This window comes from Phacochoerus africanus, chromosome 2, assembly GCF_016906955.1.
Source record: "Phacochoerus africanus isolate WHEZ1 chromosome 2, ROS_Pafr_v1, whole genome shotgun sequence".
Taxonomy (NCBI): Eukaryota; Metazoa; Chordata; class Mammalia; order Artiodactyla; family Suidae; genus Phacochoerus; species Phacochoerus africanus.
The window spans coordinates 211,264,715-211,285,526 of NC_062545.1; the positions used below are offsets into that span (position 1 = coordinate 211,264,715).

General features: G+C 36.5%; 1 protein-coding gene across 7 annotated transcripts in view; it reads left to right on the plus strand.

The window, feature by feature from the left end:
* MPDZ (multiple PDZ domain crumbs cell polarity complex component) overlaps nt 1-20,812 on the plus strand; it is a 170,091-nt gene that overhangs the window by 21,967 nt on the left and 127,312 nt on the right. For 6 of the 7 annotated variants that reach the window (XM_047767639.1, XM_047767642.1, XM_047767645.1 and 3 more), the window contains exons 2-3: nt 3,528-3,603; nt 6,046-6,212. In XM_047767639.1, the coding sequence (XP_047623595.1) occupies nt 3,588-3,603; nt 6,046-6,212 (183 nt within the window). In that variant the 5' untranslated portion in view covers nt 3,528-3,587. Of the gene's footprint in view, nt 1-2,162; nt 2,302-3,527; nt 3,604-6,045; nt 6,213-20,812 lie in introns of those variants that run through there. The other variant, XM_047767640.1, reaches the window with a different exon arrangement.

Below are 20,812 nucleotides of genomic sequence, written 5' to 3' on the forward strand. Positions count from 1 at the left end.
TGGATTGTTGACTGTGTTGAATTGTCTGTACCAGTTCATTTGACCTCATTTACTCTGGGTCCCTATGTCTTTCTTTAGTTTCTCCTGTGTAGAGCAAGATATGCACAGTTTTGAACTTGGATAGAGGAAAGAGAATGGGTAAGGTGAATCTTCTTATTGAGGGGCAGCATATTGTAGAAGATACATTACACTGCCCAGTTTCAAATCTTAACTTCATCACTTACTAGTGGGGCAAGTTATTTAACTTCTCTGTGCCTCAGTTTCCACGTTTGTACTGTGAGTAGCCTGTGTGAGGATTAAAGCTTAACTTAATTAGATGACATGCTTTGAAACACACCTGAGTTTGAGTGTAGTAAGTGTTGTGTGCCTGCCCTTTCTGAGCCAATCTGTTTGTTACTGTATCCATATCTTACTTCTTTTCTTTACTGGTCTCTGGATTCATCACTGCCAGCATAAATTGCCCAGAAAAAGCTAGAGAACTTAGCATTTTTCTGACAGGTATTGAAACTTCTTTTGTTTCTTACCCATTGGCTGTAGCCTACTCTTAACCATCCAGGTGCACATTTGTTTCCATACAGAGAAGAGGTAAAGAGGGAAGGGTGATGGTGGGGTGGTGAAAGGGTGTAGAGGAGAATTCATGTCTGCCGTATGATGGAAGTGGACTCCATCTCGCTTTCTCCAAAATTCTGTGATGACAAATGAGCTTTACTCTTAGAACTGAATGCTTGTCATAGGGGTATAGGACATAGAAAGGAACAATTTTTTTAACCTCTTGTCTCTGTTCTGATTATGAATGGTGAAATCAGAAGAGCTGTGTATTTATTTTAGGGACATCAGAGAAGAGAAGACAAACTGTGGAACTAATTTTTTGTCAGTGAAATCCAGAGGAATAAAGCTCTTATCTGGGAACTAATGTCAGTGACTTGCAGCTAAATTGAGCCTTTTTTTTTTTTTTTTCCAGTCTTGATTATAAGGGTTTCTCTGGGGGAAAAAATAGTAATTCTGCTTCCGCATAACTGACTTGTGGGTGAACTTTTTTGGACGACAGTGTTCTTTCTCAGTTGGGAAATGCTTACTCTGTACTTTCTCTGCAGACTCTTCATAAATCAGTGGGCCTCTAAATCCATAGGCTGCTCCCCTCCCCTGTCACATCATGAATACTATTTATCTTTCTGAATTAATTTTTCATAGGGGAAAGAGGATAGAACTAAATTTTATTGTGCATACCAAGCACTCATGCATATAAGTTTACCCTTTCAAAACTTTATGACTATCATTCACTTATGATTAGAGATTTTCAAGTTAAAAAAAGGCAGGTAACTCACTTAACAAAGGCCTGTAGCTAGTAAGTGGTCAAGCTGAAATTTGAACTCGGGTCCATGACTCCCTTGTCCATGCCCTTTCATTGCTATCATGCTTCCTCCTGGGCAGTTTCATTAAATATACCTTTGTAGACTGGGTTTCCTTATGTTGGGATATCATTCTTTCTTATTTTACTGACGGAAATTAATACTTTTTTGAGAGGGGACCTAGTAGTATTCTGTTTTATGAAATATTATGTTCTTCTTGTAAATAAGAACAAAAATATAACTAGTTTAAGACCTCCCTGTATTTTTTTCCCCATGAAACCATACAAGGCCTGGCATTGGAATGCTCATTGATATGGGCTCAACATTAATCCTAAATTATATATTTTAGAGTTAGGAGTTTTACAGTGAGCTGGAAATTGGTATATTTTATTTAATTGACTTAGCACATCATACCCAGTGAGTGAATGTGTTTTCTAGGAAACTGTGGTTCAGATGATAGGCCCCTTGCTCAAGGTCCACACCACTCATTTGGTTTCAATTCCAGGTCAGAGCTAGGGCCCTCTTTTCCTGATACCAGGGCATTTTTAAAAACAAGTGCCAGTAGTTGAGCTATTTGTCTGTTTGAAATGGAATTGTTATTTTAAACTGTATGTTTTAAACTGGGTTAAGGAAAGTCAATAAGTACTGCTCTCAGCTGTTACAGAGTTGATTGCAGGCATTGATGGTCTGTGTAACTGCTCATATGCATCACATACTTTCTTTTTTCCCAAATGCATTCTCTCCTAAAGAGATTACAAAGGACAACTTCTTGCTTCTCAGAGAAATCCCCTACCTCATCTTCTAGGTGAACAGTGAGGATGTCTTGTAGTAGATTCCTTTTCTCCACTGAAGGAATGATGACTGACTTCCTGATGTCAGGGTTTTCTACAAGGCCAAGATGTAACTTGGAGTCAATTGTGAAGAGTTGCTGGACAGCAGAGATTAAAGATGGGTTAGTAATGTGGATATTGTCCATGGAGATATGTACCTGCACTTCAAAGAGTCCAGATGAATATCATCAGAGAAAGATGAGATCTGTGTGAACTGAAGACGTTGAGAAGGTTTTTTTTTTTTTGCTATTTCTTGGGCCGCTCCCACGGCATATGGAGATTCCCAGGCTAGGGGTTGAATCGGAGCTGTAGCCACCGGCCTACACTAGAGCCACAGCAACGCGGGATCTGAGCCGCGTCTGCAACCTACACCACAGCTCACAGCAATGCCGGATCATTAACCCACTGAGCAAGGGCAGGGACCGAACCCGCAACCTCATGGTTCCTAGTTGGATTCGTTAACTACTGCGCCACGACGGGAACTCCGAGAAGGTTTTTTTGAGTGGAAAGACAGAATATTATACATAGGAGGGTATTTTGAAAACTTAAAGAATCTTTTTAACATTGTGCTCTCTTTTATTTAGGTTTTCGTCCATGATTTAATATATTCTCAAACTTACTGCTTGAGTGTCATGATTCATTTCTTTTTTTTTTTTTTTTGTTTTTTAGGGCCACACCCATGGCATATGGAGGTTTCCAGACTAGGGGTCCAATCAGAACTACAGCTGCCAGTCTATACCAGAGCCACAGCAACACCAGAGTGGAGCTGAATTTGTGACCTACACCACAGCGCATGGCAGTGCCAGATCCTTAACCTGCTGATTGAGGCCAGGGATCAAACGAGCAACCTCATGGTTCCTAGTCAGATTTGTTTCTGCTGCACTACGATGGGAAGTCCACAATTCATTTCTTAATTGGTGTGTCTGTATTGTTTTCCCAGTTAAGACTGTGAGCCAAGGGCAGGATCACATCTTCTCCTTTTTACATTTTAATTTTTTTTTTTTTTTTTTTGGCCTACAGAATTTCTCATACCCTCTCTGCATAAGGATCTGTAAGGCAATCCAAAGTTTTAGTGGTTGATGTTGAGAAGCTCTTAAGGAAATATTTTGGATACTTCTACGGTCTTACTTAAAACAGATTATGTGCCTACAAATACAAGATAATTTTGAATAAATCCTAGCACTGTTACTTTTTTTTGCTTGTGAGGAAATCTGTCTTAGCTAAGCTACCTCAAGATTTTAATGGTCAAAGGACTCATAGTAGTATCAAATGCTTTTTAGTGTACTTAGTTTTAGAATATAATCTAAAAGTTCTAAAACATAACCATTCCAATTTCTTTTCTCCCTAGAGTTCCATTGTAGTTGCTGTTTATAATCCTTGTAGAGAAGAATACTGAAGTTGGGAAAAAATGTTAGAAACTATAGGTAAGACCTATTTCTTCCTATTTTTATAATAATTGAAACTCCTTCCATTGGGATCTTTGAAATATGGTATGCTCTACATACCAGGATTCTGTCTATGGTAATCTTCATGTAAAAAATTTTTATTCACTATCATTATACTGTGGTAATGGGTTTCTATATTTGGATGATTTCATATGAAGTGTTAGAAAAAATATACCATTTGTAAGCAAAAATTTAAAGCATATGAAATGTTCTACCAATTATGGATTTTAATAAAGCTCAGTATAAACCCAGTTCTGATTTATTAACCAATTCTGGTTAATGTTTGTTTCTGGATAGTGCCAGAAAGTATTTTAAATATTGAAAGATATTGCCAGTGTCTTACTTTGACTTTATTCATGGCAGGTGAAATAGTACCGAACTTTGGTTTTAAGTTGATAAAAATAATAGTACCAAACATGTAGGCTGACAAACTTAAGTGAAAATTTATAGAAGTTTAGTTTCTACATGAGATAATTTAAGTTGAAATACTCAGATTTTCTAAGCTCATGTGTTAATCATTTTTTCACACTCCTCTTTACTTTTAGAGAAACTTGTTAATAGAACTAGTTTTAGGTATATCAGGTACGTTACACCCAGTTCCTCGTCATCCTTCACCTGACACTGCAGCCTTTGCCCTTTCCAGAGACCTCTTTGGGTCTGATTATTGGGAAGTATCTCGATTTCACTTGATGGTGGCACCTTGATGATCATGGCTAGTACATTGACACCTGCAGATTTTGAGGGTGGGGGAGAGTGGGCGCCAGGAAAGGAGAAAGAGTTGTTTTTGTGATCATGGGCATCATTACTGTGACATTTCTTCTTGGTACTATGCCTGTAATAAGAATGCATGGGTGTACATTTCCTTCATCACCTATTTTCTACCAGAGAGGCTTCAAGTCCACATAGGAAAGTTCCTAATAAGAAAGTGGGCCGCAGAGGGGACATACTGGATTATTTAAACCATTACCTTATAATCTTCATTCTGTAAATTATTACTAAGTTGTACACCTTTTAGAAATTGACATGGGAATTAATACTAGATTTGTATTCTGAGAATAACCTTGAGAAATATGAACCAGGGTGATTTTCTCAAGTGTAATTTTATTATTATTTGCTTTTAAAATCCTGCATATGAGTAAATGTTATTTGTGTTTGTGAGTGAACTCGTGGTCAGTGTGAATTCATGTCTTTAGTTTCCCTATTCCTGCATAATTCTACATTTGGTGCTATAGAGAATGTCTCTGGTGATAATTCTCACTTTTTTTTCCCTTTCTTTTTTGGCTGCTCCGTAACATACGAAGTTCCTAAGCCAGGGATCAGATCCGAGCTACAGTTGCAACCTGCTGCTGTAGCTGTGGCACTGCTGGATCCTTAACCCATTGTGGCAGGCTAGGGATCAAACCTGTGTCTTAGCATTCTAGAGGTGCCGTTGATCCTGCTGAATCACAGTGGGAACTCAAATTATCACTCATTTTAATTACTACGATATGGCCAATATATTTTAATGTATGCCCTTATACCATCATGAATCTATTAGGACGTATATCTGAGCAGCCTCCATTTTTTAAAATGCATTTTGTTTCACTTGTAAGTAAGGGAGAGAAAGTGTGAGAGAGCGAGGGAGAGAGGGAGGGCAAGCGTGAATTTTGGGATTTTTAGGCTATTATTTGTGGTAGAAACTCACTATCTATGGAAGCATGCATGTAAGATGCTAGGATTATTAGGGATACACTTGTTGAAAATATTTACCTTTGCAACTTTGTGCCTGATTCAAGGTGATTAATAAATATTTGAGTTGTATTGTTTTTGCATACATACATGTGCTATTTAATTTTGGAGTAATAAGACATTTAAAGTAACAAATGCTGTGTTTTTGAAGAGATAGGCCTTATTGTGATATATTTTCAAGTAAATTCACAAGTTTATAATGCTTTGCTCCTTAATATATGAAATTGTCATATTTTAGATAACTCATCAGTGATGTTATTCACCTCCACTTATTAGTTTTATTTCTAATTTTTCTTGAATATAAATTATTTAAAAAATGAAAATATTAGCATTTACAACATCACAGTGTTTGGTTTTCATTAGTTTTTTTTTTGAAGTATAGTTGATTTACAATATTGTCATAATTTCTGGTTTTCATTAGTTTTTATGAGAGATTTGAAATAGCTAGTATTGGAATTCAGGTATGCTTCATCTGAATTCGTCTTTGACAATTAGTTGCATGTAGCATGCGCACTATAACTGGTTCCATGCTTTCAAGCTTTCTTACTAGAAGCTTCAAGATTTGAAGATTATACTTACAGTGACAGGTTTTAGTCCCTCCATTTTTCCTGAGTCACTTTGAGCTCTCAAAAGGAATAGTTTTAGTATTTCCATAAGCAAGGTTTGATGCCTGTCTTTTGCTTTTTGGTTTAGACAAAAATCGGGCCCTGCAGGCAGCTGAACGCTTGCAGACCAAGCTGCGTGAGCGTGGGGATGTGGCAAACGAAGACAAACTGAATCTGCTCAAGTCAGTGTTGCAGAGCCCGCTCTTCAGTCAGATTCTGAACCTTCAGACATCAGTACAGCAGCTGAAAGACCAGGTAGGACACGGTGCTCCCTGAGGAGGCCTTCATGGTGTGACATGGATCTCATGAAGTCTTGTGTTTCTCTGAAAGGATGATTTTTGTATGTGTTAATGAATAGTTAATGAAGTAATTTAAACCTCTGAATGAATGAAACCTGCAGATTCACTGTGGCTAACCCTCCAACCTGCTTCCAGTTGGTAGATGATATGACATTGGGTTGCAGCAGTGTAGATGCAGAAGAATGAGTTTCTACTGGAGAATGGGCTGATAAAAATATGTTTAGGGTGGGTGGCTGTAGACTTGGTTCCTGTCATCACTAAGACTCATTGTTTATGTGATCTTGCTCATTCAGATTCAGACATTCAGTACACTTACAAGGTTTCAGAGGAGCCTGGGTTTGCATGTGTAATCATGTGTGTGAGGAAGGGAAATCACCTCTATTTTGACAGTAGAAGGAATAATTACATTGTCATCAGTTAGAGGAATTGCAATTCTCACTTCTTAGAAGAGTGTAAGTAGCAATTGCTCCCATGACAGCATCAGATGGCGGTAAACATTAGAACTTCTAAATGGAACACAGTGTTTTATTTCTGTAAAAATTATGAGCATTAAGAAGTCCTCCTGGCATTTATATTAAAGCTAAAACATATCACAATGACAGAATGAAAACTGGAGTCATAGTCTTTGAACTTATTTAATTTAGTGACTCAGGTTTTTAAAAAATATTTTTTAAATGGTTGTTATCCTCACAAGCTTTGAAGTCAGTCTCATTATGCTTTCAGTCCAAGTTAATTCTCATTCTGATGATTTTAATTAATATTAATGCAATAGCTGTGGATGACTTGCTAGCAAATATTATGCCTTAAAAGTTTAAAATGAAACCTGAATATGAATTTCATAATTTAGTAAAATAACAGCTCCAATTAAAAAAAAAGTGTTCAAATGCAAAAAGAACAAACAGTAGCAATAGATGAGAAATTTGTTCAGTGTCTTGTAACTTCTTAATCTAGATATTTTGTTAGCCAAAAAAAAACCAATTATCTAAGTAGATCAAAAAGAATCTTTACAAATATTTTTTCTCAAGTGAATTTCTGCTTAATGATTTTAAAGGCCCTGACAATGATTTAAGAAAAAGAGGTCTTTTTGTTGTATGTAGTTGTGTTTGTTTCCTTTGTAAATTATGGAAAAGATTGGTTTTAGCTTCTTATTTTCAGAATGGATTGGCAAGCTTTTGGAGAAACCCATATCATGAGTATAAGTGTAATTATGATGTGGAAAATTACCTGAATTTTAGAGAGTGTGAAGATGTTGAACAAGTATCTTCTCCTCTTATTGTATTATATAAAAATATGATTAGAAGGAGAGGAAAAATTGAAAGAAAAAGTACTAGTAAGTATGTGAGGAAATACTATTAGTCCAGTGAGGTAACTATCGAATTTTTGCTTCCAGCCAGCATCATGTAAGAGAAATAGCATATGTATTCACCATGCCTGCTGAGAGGAGGAGGGAAGTGGGCCTACTACTTGTTGTTGAGCTTGTTTTACTATTTCTGAAGGGAAGCAGAGTATGGGGTCTAAAACTGCTTGGGTACCATGGGATTTAACTGAAATTTCTTTGGAAATTATAGCATAATATATTGAGCTTCTCTGAAAGGATGATTTTTTGTATGTGTTAATGAATAGTTAATGAAGTAATTTAAACCTCTGAATGAATGAGACCTGCAGATTCACTGTGGCTAACCCTCCAACCTGCTTCCAGTTGGTAGATGATATGACATTGGGTTGCAGCAGTCTGTGACTTTGTTCATTGTGATCTTACTATATTAATGATAGATGCTAATACACATTTGACCCTTAAACAACATGAGTTTAAACTTCACAGGTCTACTTATATGTGGATTTTTTTCAATAAATATGTTTATATATCATAATTATATTTTCTCTTCCCTATGATGTTAATAATATATTTTTTTTGTAAATGCAGTGTATAATACATACAATATACAAAATGTGTTAATTGAATTTTTTTGTTATCAGTACAATTTCTAGTCAACAGTAGACTATTATCAGTCCAGTTTGGGGGCCGTCAGAAGTTATACTTGTATTTTCAACTTTGCAAGGGTTGGCACCCCATCTGTCTTTCCTGCCCCCTGCAGCCCTGGGGTGTTCAAGGGTCAACTGTATTTTGAGGCTAAGTAGGCTGTGATGTTTGTGAATTATGTAAACATATCTTAACATGCCTTTGGACTTTGGCTTATTGGTCACCTCTCCAAATATTAAAAGGGACCAAGGAAACCATCAGTTCTTCCTTCTGCTTATTAGCACAGCTGAGTTTAGAAGAGTATAGCCAGAACTAGAATTTGGGTTTCTTGGCTCTCAAGACATGGCCCTTACCCTTAACCACAACTTGTCTCACATCCCCTTTCTCCCCATCACTTCACAAAGGTAAAAATTTAGTCCCTAGATGCCAGGAGCTTAATGTTGGTTGAAGCCATCAATACTTCCCACATTTTTTGTGATTCTTCAGTTTATTCTTCATTCTTTATCAATTCAGTTTCTTTTGTTAATTTAACCAATTTTTTTTCCTTGTGTGACTAGAGAAAATTTTCACAAACTTTTATTATTTTATCTTAAAGTTTAAACCTAAATATTTTAGATGTTATGTTAGATTTAAATTTTTATATAATTTACTGTTGTAAATTGATTAATATTTATAATTTAGTATTTAATCCATTTTAGGAGTGAAATTTGTTTTGTGCTTTTAATCCAGCAGTTATACAAATCTGATGAATGGCTAGATTTTTAAAAATTATTTTATACCTAAATTATATTTTCAAATATGTAATTTTACGTGCATGATGGGTGCGAGTTACTGTCCCCATCTTTTCTTAGTATTGCTGGAAATGTTGACACCCTTCGATTTTCCTCTGCCATCATTCTGTTTTTTAAAAAGCAAATAAAGTGAATAATTGAAAAGCCCAAGGTATACATACCATATTGGGAACATGATCATACTGTTGTATTAATGACAGCTGCTGACATGTCATGTTGAATTAAGCCTACTATTTTTTTCCCCTTAGATGCTTCTCATTACTTCTATTCAATTATGTTTAATTTTACCATTTTGCATCTTCAGTATTAAGACTGCCCTTAGAAATCAAACTGTTTCCCTTTGGCAAATTAAATACTTGACAGGTGTGTAACTGAGAGGGCAAAAAAGCCATGCCCTGAAGGGATGTGCTATTTAAATATTGTCAAAAATATTAACAGGTCTGAGAGTATAATTGATGCTTCTGTTTAACTCTGCCACATTGTGTATTGTTCTAACCGCCAGCTAAAAGGATGTGTGCTATTAAACCTGAATAATCTCTAATAGCTCCAGTTCATTTCCTTTTACATGATTCCTGTTTAAGTGAGGAAGGAAAAAAAAAAGGAACTGTGACTTTGTGTCAATGATCTGTCAAGTGCAAATTCTCAAGTAGCTTCCTCACTGTCACCTAGTCATCACAGCTAATAACTGCAGGGCCTGATGCATATTCATGACAAAAATCCAGCTATTGTGGAGGAAATAAACACGTTAGCAGTATAATAATAGAAACTTGTCAACCATGAGAATGTTGGATTTGCATATTTATTCCATGACGTTTCTGTAGTCCATTATAGGTGGATCTTGCTTTCCTGATTCATTAATTTCCTTGCTTTCTGAATCGACTATAGGCACTAAATTAAATTGTCTTTTTACCCTGAGTTATTTGTAGGAAAATGATGAATTAAAACTGTAAATTTCATTAGAAACTTAGGACTAATCCTTAGAAATTGTCATTGCTAAGATTTTTTTTTTGAGTCATGGTTACAAATACCAATTCTGATATTGAAGAAAAGAAACAACGTGGGTATTCAGGTTACAATTACAGGTTTCCCAAGCTGCTGATGGGGAAAACTAGCCTTGAGGCACAGAATATTCTGGAGGTTTCTCTTTGTCAGTGATTTCTAGCCTTTTTGGAGTGTGACACTTGGTATTTTGTTGCTGTTCTTGTTTGACATTTCCAGGTTCCTGGTTAATTCACTTTTCTCGCAGAAGTGTTGGCTTGTATATATCATGTAGATACATAATATGTGTGTGTGTGTGTGTGTGTATACAAAAAAAACCTGGAGCCAGAATTTTCTGAGTTTTTCATAGGAAAATTTATAACATCTCTTAAAATAATTGGAAAGATTTAACATAGATTTAGTGTTGGAAATTACTGTTCAATATTGATTAGAGTAATTCAGTCATTTTTTCATTTTTAGTCTTGATAATTACACTCTTCATGTTATAAAATTGTTGTTTTATATTTATGTGTTTTTAAATTTCATCTGTTCACATTCCCAAAAGAATTTGGAACAGCTCCTTAAGGAGTGACTAATCGATGATGCAAATGTCTATCTAAAGAGACCAAATAAAATTATTAGAAAATTTGATATACTAAGGATCTTGGGTAACTAAAATTGAATATATAGTTTAATCCTCATTTCCAAGGACAAAGGCACAAAAGAACTAGAGAATTATATATTGCTCAGTGGGAGATATCATTCTGTGCACCAGATTTTCCTTTGGCAAGTGGGAGAGTTATGGGAGCTCATGGATGTTTTTATAGAAAACTCATAATCATTTGTTAATAAGCCTTTGTTGAACACCTAAAACAAAAATACAATGAATAAGTAAGCTGGAGGTTCTCACTATCCTAGAGGGAAGGATAGGACATCTATAGTCTTACGTAATTAAATAGAAAAATCAAGAAGGGGAGTGGTGTAAGAGGAAGAAAGAGGAGGAAATTACTATCTTTGATAAGAGGAAAACTTTACACTGGAAGTAACATGTAAGATGGGTCTTGAAAAATGAATAGGAGTTTTCTGCAGAGATAGAGGAAATAATTCAGGTGCTGGGAACAGTGGATACAAGAGTACTGAGCAGTTGTTCCTGATGGGGTGGTTTTACATTCTCCCTCCCCAGGGGACATTTGACAATGTCTAGAGACATTTTTGATTGTCACAGTGGTGGGTGGTGAGGCAAATGCTACTGGAGTGCAGAGTCCAGGGATGCTGCTGAACATCCTCAACATAGCATAGCCCCGCAAAACAAAGAATTCTTGGGTCTAGAATGAGTTCAGTGCTGAGGCTGAGAAACCTTGGAACAGATTACGCACGTACCTGTATTATAGAACAAGAGGACATGTGAGGCTATTGGCAAGAGAGGAAACTTTGGTGCCAGATTGTGAAGGATTTTCTAAAGTAAGGCTTTTTGTTTTTTGAGGGTATTTTTTTTTTTGTATCATCTTTTAACTTCCTTTATTGAATTTTGTTGCATCAAGTAGAAATCATGTTGTTTATCTTTTAACCATCCTATTACAATACAGTATTTTAACAGACACTTTATATTTATTTCTTGACATTTTAAAAATTGTAGTAAAAAACACATGATAAAACTAAGGTCAACATTTTGTTGGATAAGACCCTCAATTATAATTGTAAATCATGTGAATTGTGCTTCAAAAGACTTTTTTTTTCATCTTTCTAAGAAGGAAATACACTCAGAATACACACTAATTTAGTAGTAGCTTTTCTGCCAAAGGGTACATGTAGTGTGCCCTGTGCATCTTTTTTTTTTTTTCTTTTTCTGATGCTCTGTCTTAAAATAGAAGCACATTTTATAAAACCTAGTGAAACAGGTAGTCCCTGTGTTCTTCAGAGGGTCATTTTCAAATACCTGATGTAAGTAGAGTGTGTGGAGGGAACACTGTTCTCCTGGGGCCTGCCTGAAGAGCCACTCCACTGCATTTGTAAGACTGCCACATCAAGTTCATGGCCAAAGTGTTGAGGTATACTTTTAAGCAATAATAGCAGCAGCCCCGTTTCTTACATTTATATTTGTTTGGATTGATGGTAAGTTTATAGTTATGGAAGTTGAGAATTTTGTTACTCTGTTTTGACTTTGGTTATCAGAAAGATGCTGTTTTGTGCAATTCATGTCTCAAGGAGCAGAGATGCCTGTGTTTCCTCAGCTTCATTTTATTACTCATATAAATGACAAAAACAAAACCCTTCTGTCTGTAGTTTCTAATTTGAAACTGAAATGAAGATGATTCATCTCTAGCCTTGCTGTCAGTGAAGGGGAAATGACTACTGTCTCTCAGGAATGCCTAGGTTAAATTATGACTCGGAGTGGGAAAGAGGGAACAGAGGGAAAGAAAATATGACTTGACCCTGTTAACGGAATTATCTAAAAATCGAATGGAATTCTTCCCAGTTGATGTTGCCTGTGAAAATCAGAAAAAATATTTTTTTAACCTCTAAAATGGTTTTGTTTTTGATAGTTAGTGCCTTGCAGCAGCCCAACAGGAAAGTGTTTGTTTCTTGGGACTTTAATGTACATTATCTAGGAGAAGTTAGAAGAGAAGGAGTTGATGCTCATGTTTTTACATTTACCATAAAGTTTATTTACTGTAGGAATTTCAAATACTTTATTTTTGGTACAATAACAGCTTTTAAATGTTTGTTCCTTTAACTAAAAGTTTGTAAATATAGAGCCTTTGAAGGGACTGAAATTCTTGTTTTATCCTGGGCAAGAAGGCACTGTTCAAGCTTTTTATACAGTGCTGGATTAAAATGCAACACCATCTTGCTATTGGGTATGCATGTGTGTCTAAAACAGCAATTGGTGCTAATTGTATGGTGTTTTTGTGACAAAGTTAAATGGTCTTTGGAGAAGAGGGAAAAAAATGTGAAATTTGCTGGGTGTAATCTAAATCTGTTTTTTTAACCTAGGATTAGAATAACAGGTCGATTTGCTTTTGAAGTATGACGACAACTAGGACAGTTACTATGAGAAAGCCCTGGTGTGCTATGGGTTTAACCAGTCCATCAGCTCTGGGAGGTGGGTTTTATTATCATTTTGTCCATTGAGGAAATTGGGGTTTTAGAGCATATATGTAACTTAATCCTGATCATATAATTATTCACTGGTATCTTTAGAGGAGAAATCTAGGTCTGTCTGACCTTGAAGCCAGAGCTTTTTTAACTGTAATTTACATTATTTCTCCATTTTTAGTTCTCTAATACAAAGCAACAAATACATTGAAAAAACAGTCAATAGGATTTCTAAAGAGAATGGCATTTAAATAAACCTTTTGTAAATTCAGATTCTTTCAGGTTTACTGTTTCCTTTAATTTCTTTAATCAGAGGGCCTTTTCACTATAAACCAGAGCTTTCATTCTATTTTTATTGATAATTATGCTAGGTTTTAAAGTAAATGAACTAGGTAAAGATAATAGTGGATGGAGAGGCAACATGGCAAAGTTAAATCAGTCTTCATATGCCCATTTCTTTTTTTTTTTTTAATGTCTGGAAGGTTTTGTTTTATTTTTATTTTTCTTTAAGCAGACTGTGAACAGTGAATCAGTTTTATCTTCTGGAAGTGTGGGAATGATAGAAAAAACACTGCAAAATTCCAACATGTCATTTGCCTAAATTTTCAATTTCTAAATTCCCATTTCTTGTGGCATTGAAAATAATTACTTAATTTTGATGACTTTGCACCTTTGATATAGAAAATTTCAGCATACTTTTGATAAGAATATTATTTTTGGTCAAGCTACATTCTTTAAATTTTTTTCCCTTGGAAGTTTTGTTAAGAAAGCACAGAAGTGTTGAGATTTAAATAAAGGAAAGACATTCTGCAAATGCACGTCAACACACATGCCTAGACTGCGGTGTATATACTGCGTTCCACTTGCCATTTGTTCTTAACAGGCATAAAAAGGAGTTTTAGAATTCATTGTATTTCAGGTTTGTGTGGAGTCCGCTTACCAATTCTGGGATAAAATCCATACCATGTTCACCTTTGAATACCTTATCCCTACCATGACACTTTACTCGAACTCAGTGAATGATTGTGGAATTAATGAGTACATGAATGTTCTTGAATATTCAAAACTGTTGTGCATTAATAATTTAATCTTTCCTTGCTGAGAACTAATGTTTAACATAAATAAATGAGCCAAATAACTGAAGTTACTTTGAAGATGCCTCATTTTTCTCTTAGTAACCATAGGGAGTACATATGTCACTTAGCAGCCACCTTCATCATAGCGATAAACATGTATTGAATTCTTACTGTGTACCCAGAGCTAGTCCATGTACAGTTACCTGCTTCATCATTACAACAATACTGTGAAGTAGATGATAATATTTTCCTCATTTTTGCAAATGGAGAAATGGAGGCTCAGAGAGGTTAAGTGGTGGAGTTTGTCTTTGCATGCGGGCAGGCTGACTCAAGAGACCAGGTCATAATCATGGAACTCTTGTCTTTTTTTGTTTGACTGTCCCTGTAAACAGTATAAATGAACATAATTTCATGATTTCCTGGTGATCTCTAGGCCTTTATTTTGATTATCTGATCTCACACCCTGGCCGAGTTGTCTAGTTTGGAGATTGGTTCAATCTAGATTTGTATTCTGGCACTGATATTTATAAGTAAATGATCTTAAGCAAGAGTTTATTTCTTAAGATGGAAAAAATATATTTATCTTGATGGAGTCTGTTTTTTTTTTTCCTCCTTTAGTTGTAAAATGGGAACTAAATAATAAGGATTTAAGAACTCTAAGACATAAGCCCACTGCTTACCAAGCACTCAATAAATATCAGTTCTCTGCTTATTGCTTTCTCTTCCTACTGAGATTTAATAGTCAGCATTTCTCAAAACAGATTGGTCTCATGACCTCATTACATTCTTAAAAATTACTAAGGACCTCAAAAAGCTTTTGTTTTTGTGGTTTTATTCATCAATATTAATCAGGTTAGAAATTAAAATTGAGAACCACTGTAAAAATGTATCTATTAATGCATCTACAAATGACATTAAAAAGCCCATTACATTTAAAAATTAGTGAGAAGAGTGGCATTCACAACAGTTCTGAATATTCAGAGTTCTTTGCCTTCTGTACATTTTTGCACATCTCTTGCATGTGGCTCAGTAGAAAACAGTGGATTCTCATCTCTGCTTCTGCATTTGATCTGTTTGAATTTGTTGTTTTAGTTGATGTATATGAGAAAATCTGGCCTCACGTCAGTATATACCTGAAAGTGAGAGGAGAATGTATAGCCTTTATAGATACTATGGATCTCCTCCTTTGACAGGGCACCAAAACTCTTGGTAGTTTCTTAGATGTTAGTTACAATGTGGAATCTGACACCAAAACAATGAACATTTTGTACTCTATTACAGTAAAATCTATCTTGTGCTTTGAATTTTTACTTTTTTTTTTTTACTCATGCATAATTTTATATTACATTGGTCATCTGGGAAATTTGAAAAATAGAAAAATTATATTTCATATTTCATTATTTAGTATCAGAAAATTACACTTGCTAATATTGCTTCTGTGTCAAGCTCAGAGTGGCAGATGCAAGTTTTTTAAAATTCTCATTTTTGCTTGAAAGCTGAATTTCACTACTGGCAACAATTACTGTCAGTTGTTTTCCTTGAAGTGACAGGCATACTATGTTTATTTTTTGAGAAATTGTCTGCCATATACTCAAGTCTGTATAGTCATTTTTTGGTTTTAAGTCATTTGTTCAAGTAATATGGTACCCATGAAAAAAGTAGCCTAGTTTAGCTTGCAGCTCAATACAACAATAGTGCTTTTCTTCTGACACTGTATTTTTTATATAGCAGAGATACTTTGTATTTATTTACCATTTTGAAACAATTTAAAAAGATATACATGCAAGAGTCAAGAATGAATAAAAGTAGTAATTGTTTCTGCTTCATCACAATTTTTATGTGATTCAAAGGTAGGGAAATAGATTTATTCTCGCTGAGAGGAGCTGAAAATAATTTTTTTTTACAGCTTGCCAGAAACACCTCTCCCCTAATAACAATGATAAAAGTAAAGATACTATCAAAAAAAAGATCAAACAAGTATGGAAAATAAACCATTGTTTTGTTTTTCTAAATTGGCGACTTTTTTTCATTTTAAAAATTTTGTTGAAGGAGGATTATAGTTGATTTACAAAGTTGCATTAATTTCTGCCCTACAGCAAAGTGGTTCAGTTGTACATACACATCCCCTTCTTTTTTAGATTTTTTTCCCCCATACAGATTATTACAGAATATTGAGTTGAGTTGCCTTTGCTATAAAATAGGAAACCATTGTTTTTTAAATAATTGGAAACTAGCAGGAATCTCACTTAGTGGAAACCCAGAGATAGGTTAAAAAATTCTGTTATGTATCACTTTTATAGAACTTAAAATTTCTTTTATAACAATAATGAAAAACATTTATAACAAAATTATGACTGTTTTAAGTTCATGTTATTTTCCAGTCTTTACCCAAGTGTTCATATATGTATTTTAGGAAGTTGTGGGGGAAATCCGAATCTATTTATGTTGGAGTATTTCTAAAGACTTTAGTGAAACTTAGGCCTTCCTTAAAAAATTCTTTCGTAAAATACACAGAGTACTCTGAATTATGCTTCCTGAGCCCCACATTTTAGTGCAATATGCCCTGTGGACTGATGATAATAAATATCTCATAATTTTAAGAGTAAAATTTTCATAGGTTCAGCTTTGAGTGAAAACTAGAGTGCTAAAAATGAAATAGCATAAATTCTGCTATGGGGCTATTCACTTAGGTGGACAACAGTGGATAAAGATCTTAAGCTTACAGCTTTGTGCTTGATCTTCTCATTCAGTAGCCTGTAGCATACACATTGCTTTGTGTAGATTATTGATCATCCATAATGTGCCCTCCTAAATAGCAAAACAGAGAAGACAGAAGTCTTCAGTACTCTTTAATCTATTTCTTTCTTTAGGCTCTGGTGTTCTTTGCCTTCTCTCTTTAGTTTTCTGGTTTATAGTTGATCCTTTTCAGCACAGGGGAATTTTAAAACAAATATGCCACAGAAACTTTGTACTGGTAATCTACATAGAGGTAGATGCTGAAATTTTACATTTTGATTACTCAACGCCTCCTTAAACATTCTTGGGTTAGGGAACTATTTTCCAAGTTCAGTATCCTTATTTTTTATATTTGTCAGCCAGTGATAGTGGCCACTTTAAGAATATCTCCAGGAGTTCCCGTCGTGGCTCAGTGGTTAATGAATCTGACTAGGAACCATGAGGTTGTGGGTTCGATCCCTGGCCTTGCTCAGTGGGTTAAAGATCCGGCGTTGCTGTGAGCTGTGATGTTGGTTGCAGACACAGCTTGGATCCCGTGTTGCTGTGGCTGTGGCGTAGGTCGGTGGCTACAGCTCAGATTAGACCCCTAGCCTGGGAGCCTCCAAATGCCGCGGGAGTGACCCTAGAAAAGGTAAAAAGACAAAAAAAAAAAAAAAAGAATATCTCCAAATTATAATGTGGATTCTAGACCACTCTCTGCTTTGCTACTTTAAAATTCTTAACTATGAAATAAAATATGTGAATGAACAAAAGGAAGGTCTCATAGAAATGGTGAAAGTATGCTCTTTTCATCTGAATGTGCTCCCCGCCCTTATAACTTGCTGCTTCATTTTGTATCTTGTTCAGTTCAGGAGCTGTGAACTACTTTCTGTTCAAAAAAGCCTGGTCACATTAAGCTAATCTGCTTTGAACATGCAACTCAATTTCTTTAATTAGCTTTTAAAAATAAGGATCATTAAATCGGAATGCCATCATCAATTACTGTGCAAGGGTTTGCCTGTTCAATAATGCATCAAAGTTGTGCTCTGCCTGGTATTTCACTGAAAGATTTATAGAAGAGGAGGTTTCTCTTGGTTCCAAACTTGAAATGGAGTTCTATTATGTATGAAAAATTTTCCCTGTGATTGCTGCCATTTCAGGTGCTGTTATTCATTGAATACTCTCAGCATCTTATCCCTGTTTGTATTTCATATTTGGGAGAATTTCCAGAGGGTGTTTTACAGCATTTTTGTAAATTCACAAGATAATAGGCACTTTACTTGCTCTGCAAGAAGTGAAGACAAGGTGCAGATTAAAAACACAGTCTGCATTTCTGTGAGGTGCACCTGTTATGGCAAATTCCCCAGAGAGTGCCTTCTTATTTTTCGTCGTATTGAGGAGCAACAAACAAAAATATAGGAAATTGAACTGGCAACATTATATGTTTATAAATTTGATTAAAATCTACCAAAACTAGGGTTGCAAAATCAGTGGTCATTTTTCTTGCTTAAATCAAAATAATATATATTTTAGCTTTTAAATGATAGAAATACAGTATTTGCCAAATGTACGTAAGCATTTGCATCATTTTATTCTCATTGCTATACTGTGAATTCAGAATAAGTCAAAATAACAGGACTGCAAATCAGGCTTGAATAATCTATATAAAAATACAATGGGAAATTGATTCTAAGCAATCATTATTGTAGACATTTATACAAGTACTTCTGATAAGACTAAGGTTAGCCATTAAAATAGTGCTAATATGTTAACTTCCTTTCAGTTAAGAACCCAGAAGGGGTAAATAAAATGTAAGAAGTCAATATATCGGTATTTTTTAGCAGTTTTAGTTAAGTGAATCTACATATTTGAAAATTTTCTATTAGGTTGGGCTTAAGTGCATAGACCATATTTATATGATCAAAGTATTTAAGACATGGCTCTTTTTGGAATGACATTAATTTTAAAGAATAGGTATTATAATTGCAAAAATAAAAAAAACCAGTTTATAATTTAAAAATCTTACAGTTATATCAGCCATGTACCAGGGTGGGTCAGAATACTTTAGTTACAAGATAGCGTATTGATTTTTTTTTCTTCTTGTAATTTGATGTTTAATTAAGTGATACAAGTTTTAAAATATTCTTTGAGGAAGAAAAATCTAGATATGCTCCTGAAGTTAAAATAGTTGCTGAGGATTCATCTTGATTTGAGTACTTGTTAAAAGATTCATTCTGGGAATGGGGATTAGCCAGCTGAATCCTTTTCAAGGATTGATATGACCTGTGGAGGGTCATCTTTTACAAGTCATAAACTAAGTTGCGTCTTCACATGTTAAGTTTCTTAATTTTCTTTCATTGGTAAAGAAGGAAATGAATGCTTGGTAATTGACCTTTAAATTGAGAGTTTCTGTCAGAGGAGATTTAGCTTGATACGTAGAAGGGTATTCTTCCCATGTACTTTCTTTAAGAAAGTGTGTTTATGTTATTCATTGGGGTATCCCAGGTTCTCTGCTCTGATTATATCACTTATTTTGTAAACTTAAAAAAAAGTTAAGGGAGAGGACAAGATGGCGGAGGAGTAGGGGGACCCGCTCGCCCTCTCCCACAAACACAACAAAAAAGCACATCTACAGAATAAATGACTCGCACAGAACAGCAACCAATCGCTGGCAGAGGAACCTAAACTCCAATAACGGCAAGAAGTTTGTGACATTACTGGGCAGAACGGGAGAAAAGAGGAGAGTGAGAGAAGGTGAATCCGAACGGGACGGGCGCTCCCGAAAGGGAACTGTGGAGGAGAAAGGGATCCCGAACCCTGGAAAGTCACCTACACGGGGGGAAGATCAAACGAACCGGAGGAATCTCCAGATGCAGAGAAGAGTGTAGCAGTAAGTTGGAGTACGGAAAAGCCGATCAAGAACCGAACAGACCATCTGAACTACGGGCACAGTCACCAAAAATTGAGACGCCTGGCTGGGGGCTGGGCACCGAGACCTCGGCTCCAGAGGATAGTCCCTAGGAAAGGGACGAGGGGGCGGGGTGGAGCGGAAACTGCTTGGGAGGTATAGAAACCATTTGACGGGGCAGAGACTGCCTGGGAGACTAGAAAACAAAGCTGTCACAGAGAAAGGGAGCAATACTCTATGGGTGGGGAAGTGGAAAGCCGCGTCAGAGGGAACCTGGGAGAAGAGCCTGGTCTGCGCCTGTGCTGGGGAGGGGAGAGAAGAAGGGGTGGGTCCCCATAGAATACCCCCCACGCCACAGCAAGCTTACAGGCCGCTAGCTAGCTGAAAGCTGTGCTTCCCAGTGCATCCCCTTCCCCCACCCCGACCACCCCCTATGCTCTCGCCGAACCTGGGTCTGAGTGCCATCCAGGAGGGCTGGCCTCAACAATTGCCTGAAGCCTACCACCGCAGGGGCTGTCCCTGCACAGGCCTGCTTGCCCTTTGGAGGGTCTACACTTCCGCAGAGCAGCACCAAACACCACCAGCCCCTGAGAAAAGGCCTGCAGCCCAGAAAAGCTAGAACAAGCCTAGCCAGGCCGTGAATAGATCTGCCTAATTCTTGGCCGGTTTTTCTGAGTCAGGCTGCCCCGGGGAGGAGCCTCTTGGGTTTCCGTCAGCCCTGCTACCCGCCCAAGCCCCCAGGGAGTACCCTACTCCCGCGGAATAGCTGCTCAGCAGCACCAGCCCCCTGGAGGACCCCCTGCAGGCCAGAAAAGCTGCAACAAGCTTGGCCAGACTGTGAAAACGTCTGCCTGCATTCGCAGGCCGTCCTTCTGAGTTGGGCTGCCCGAGGGAAGAGCCTCTTAGTTTCTCAGAGACCCAGATAGCTTCTCCAGCCCCCAGGGGATGCTGCACTCCTGAGGAACAGCTGCCCAACACCGCCAACCCCCTGCAAGAACCCCACAGCCTAAA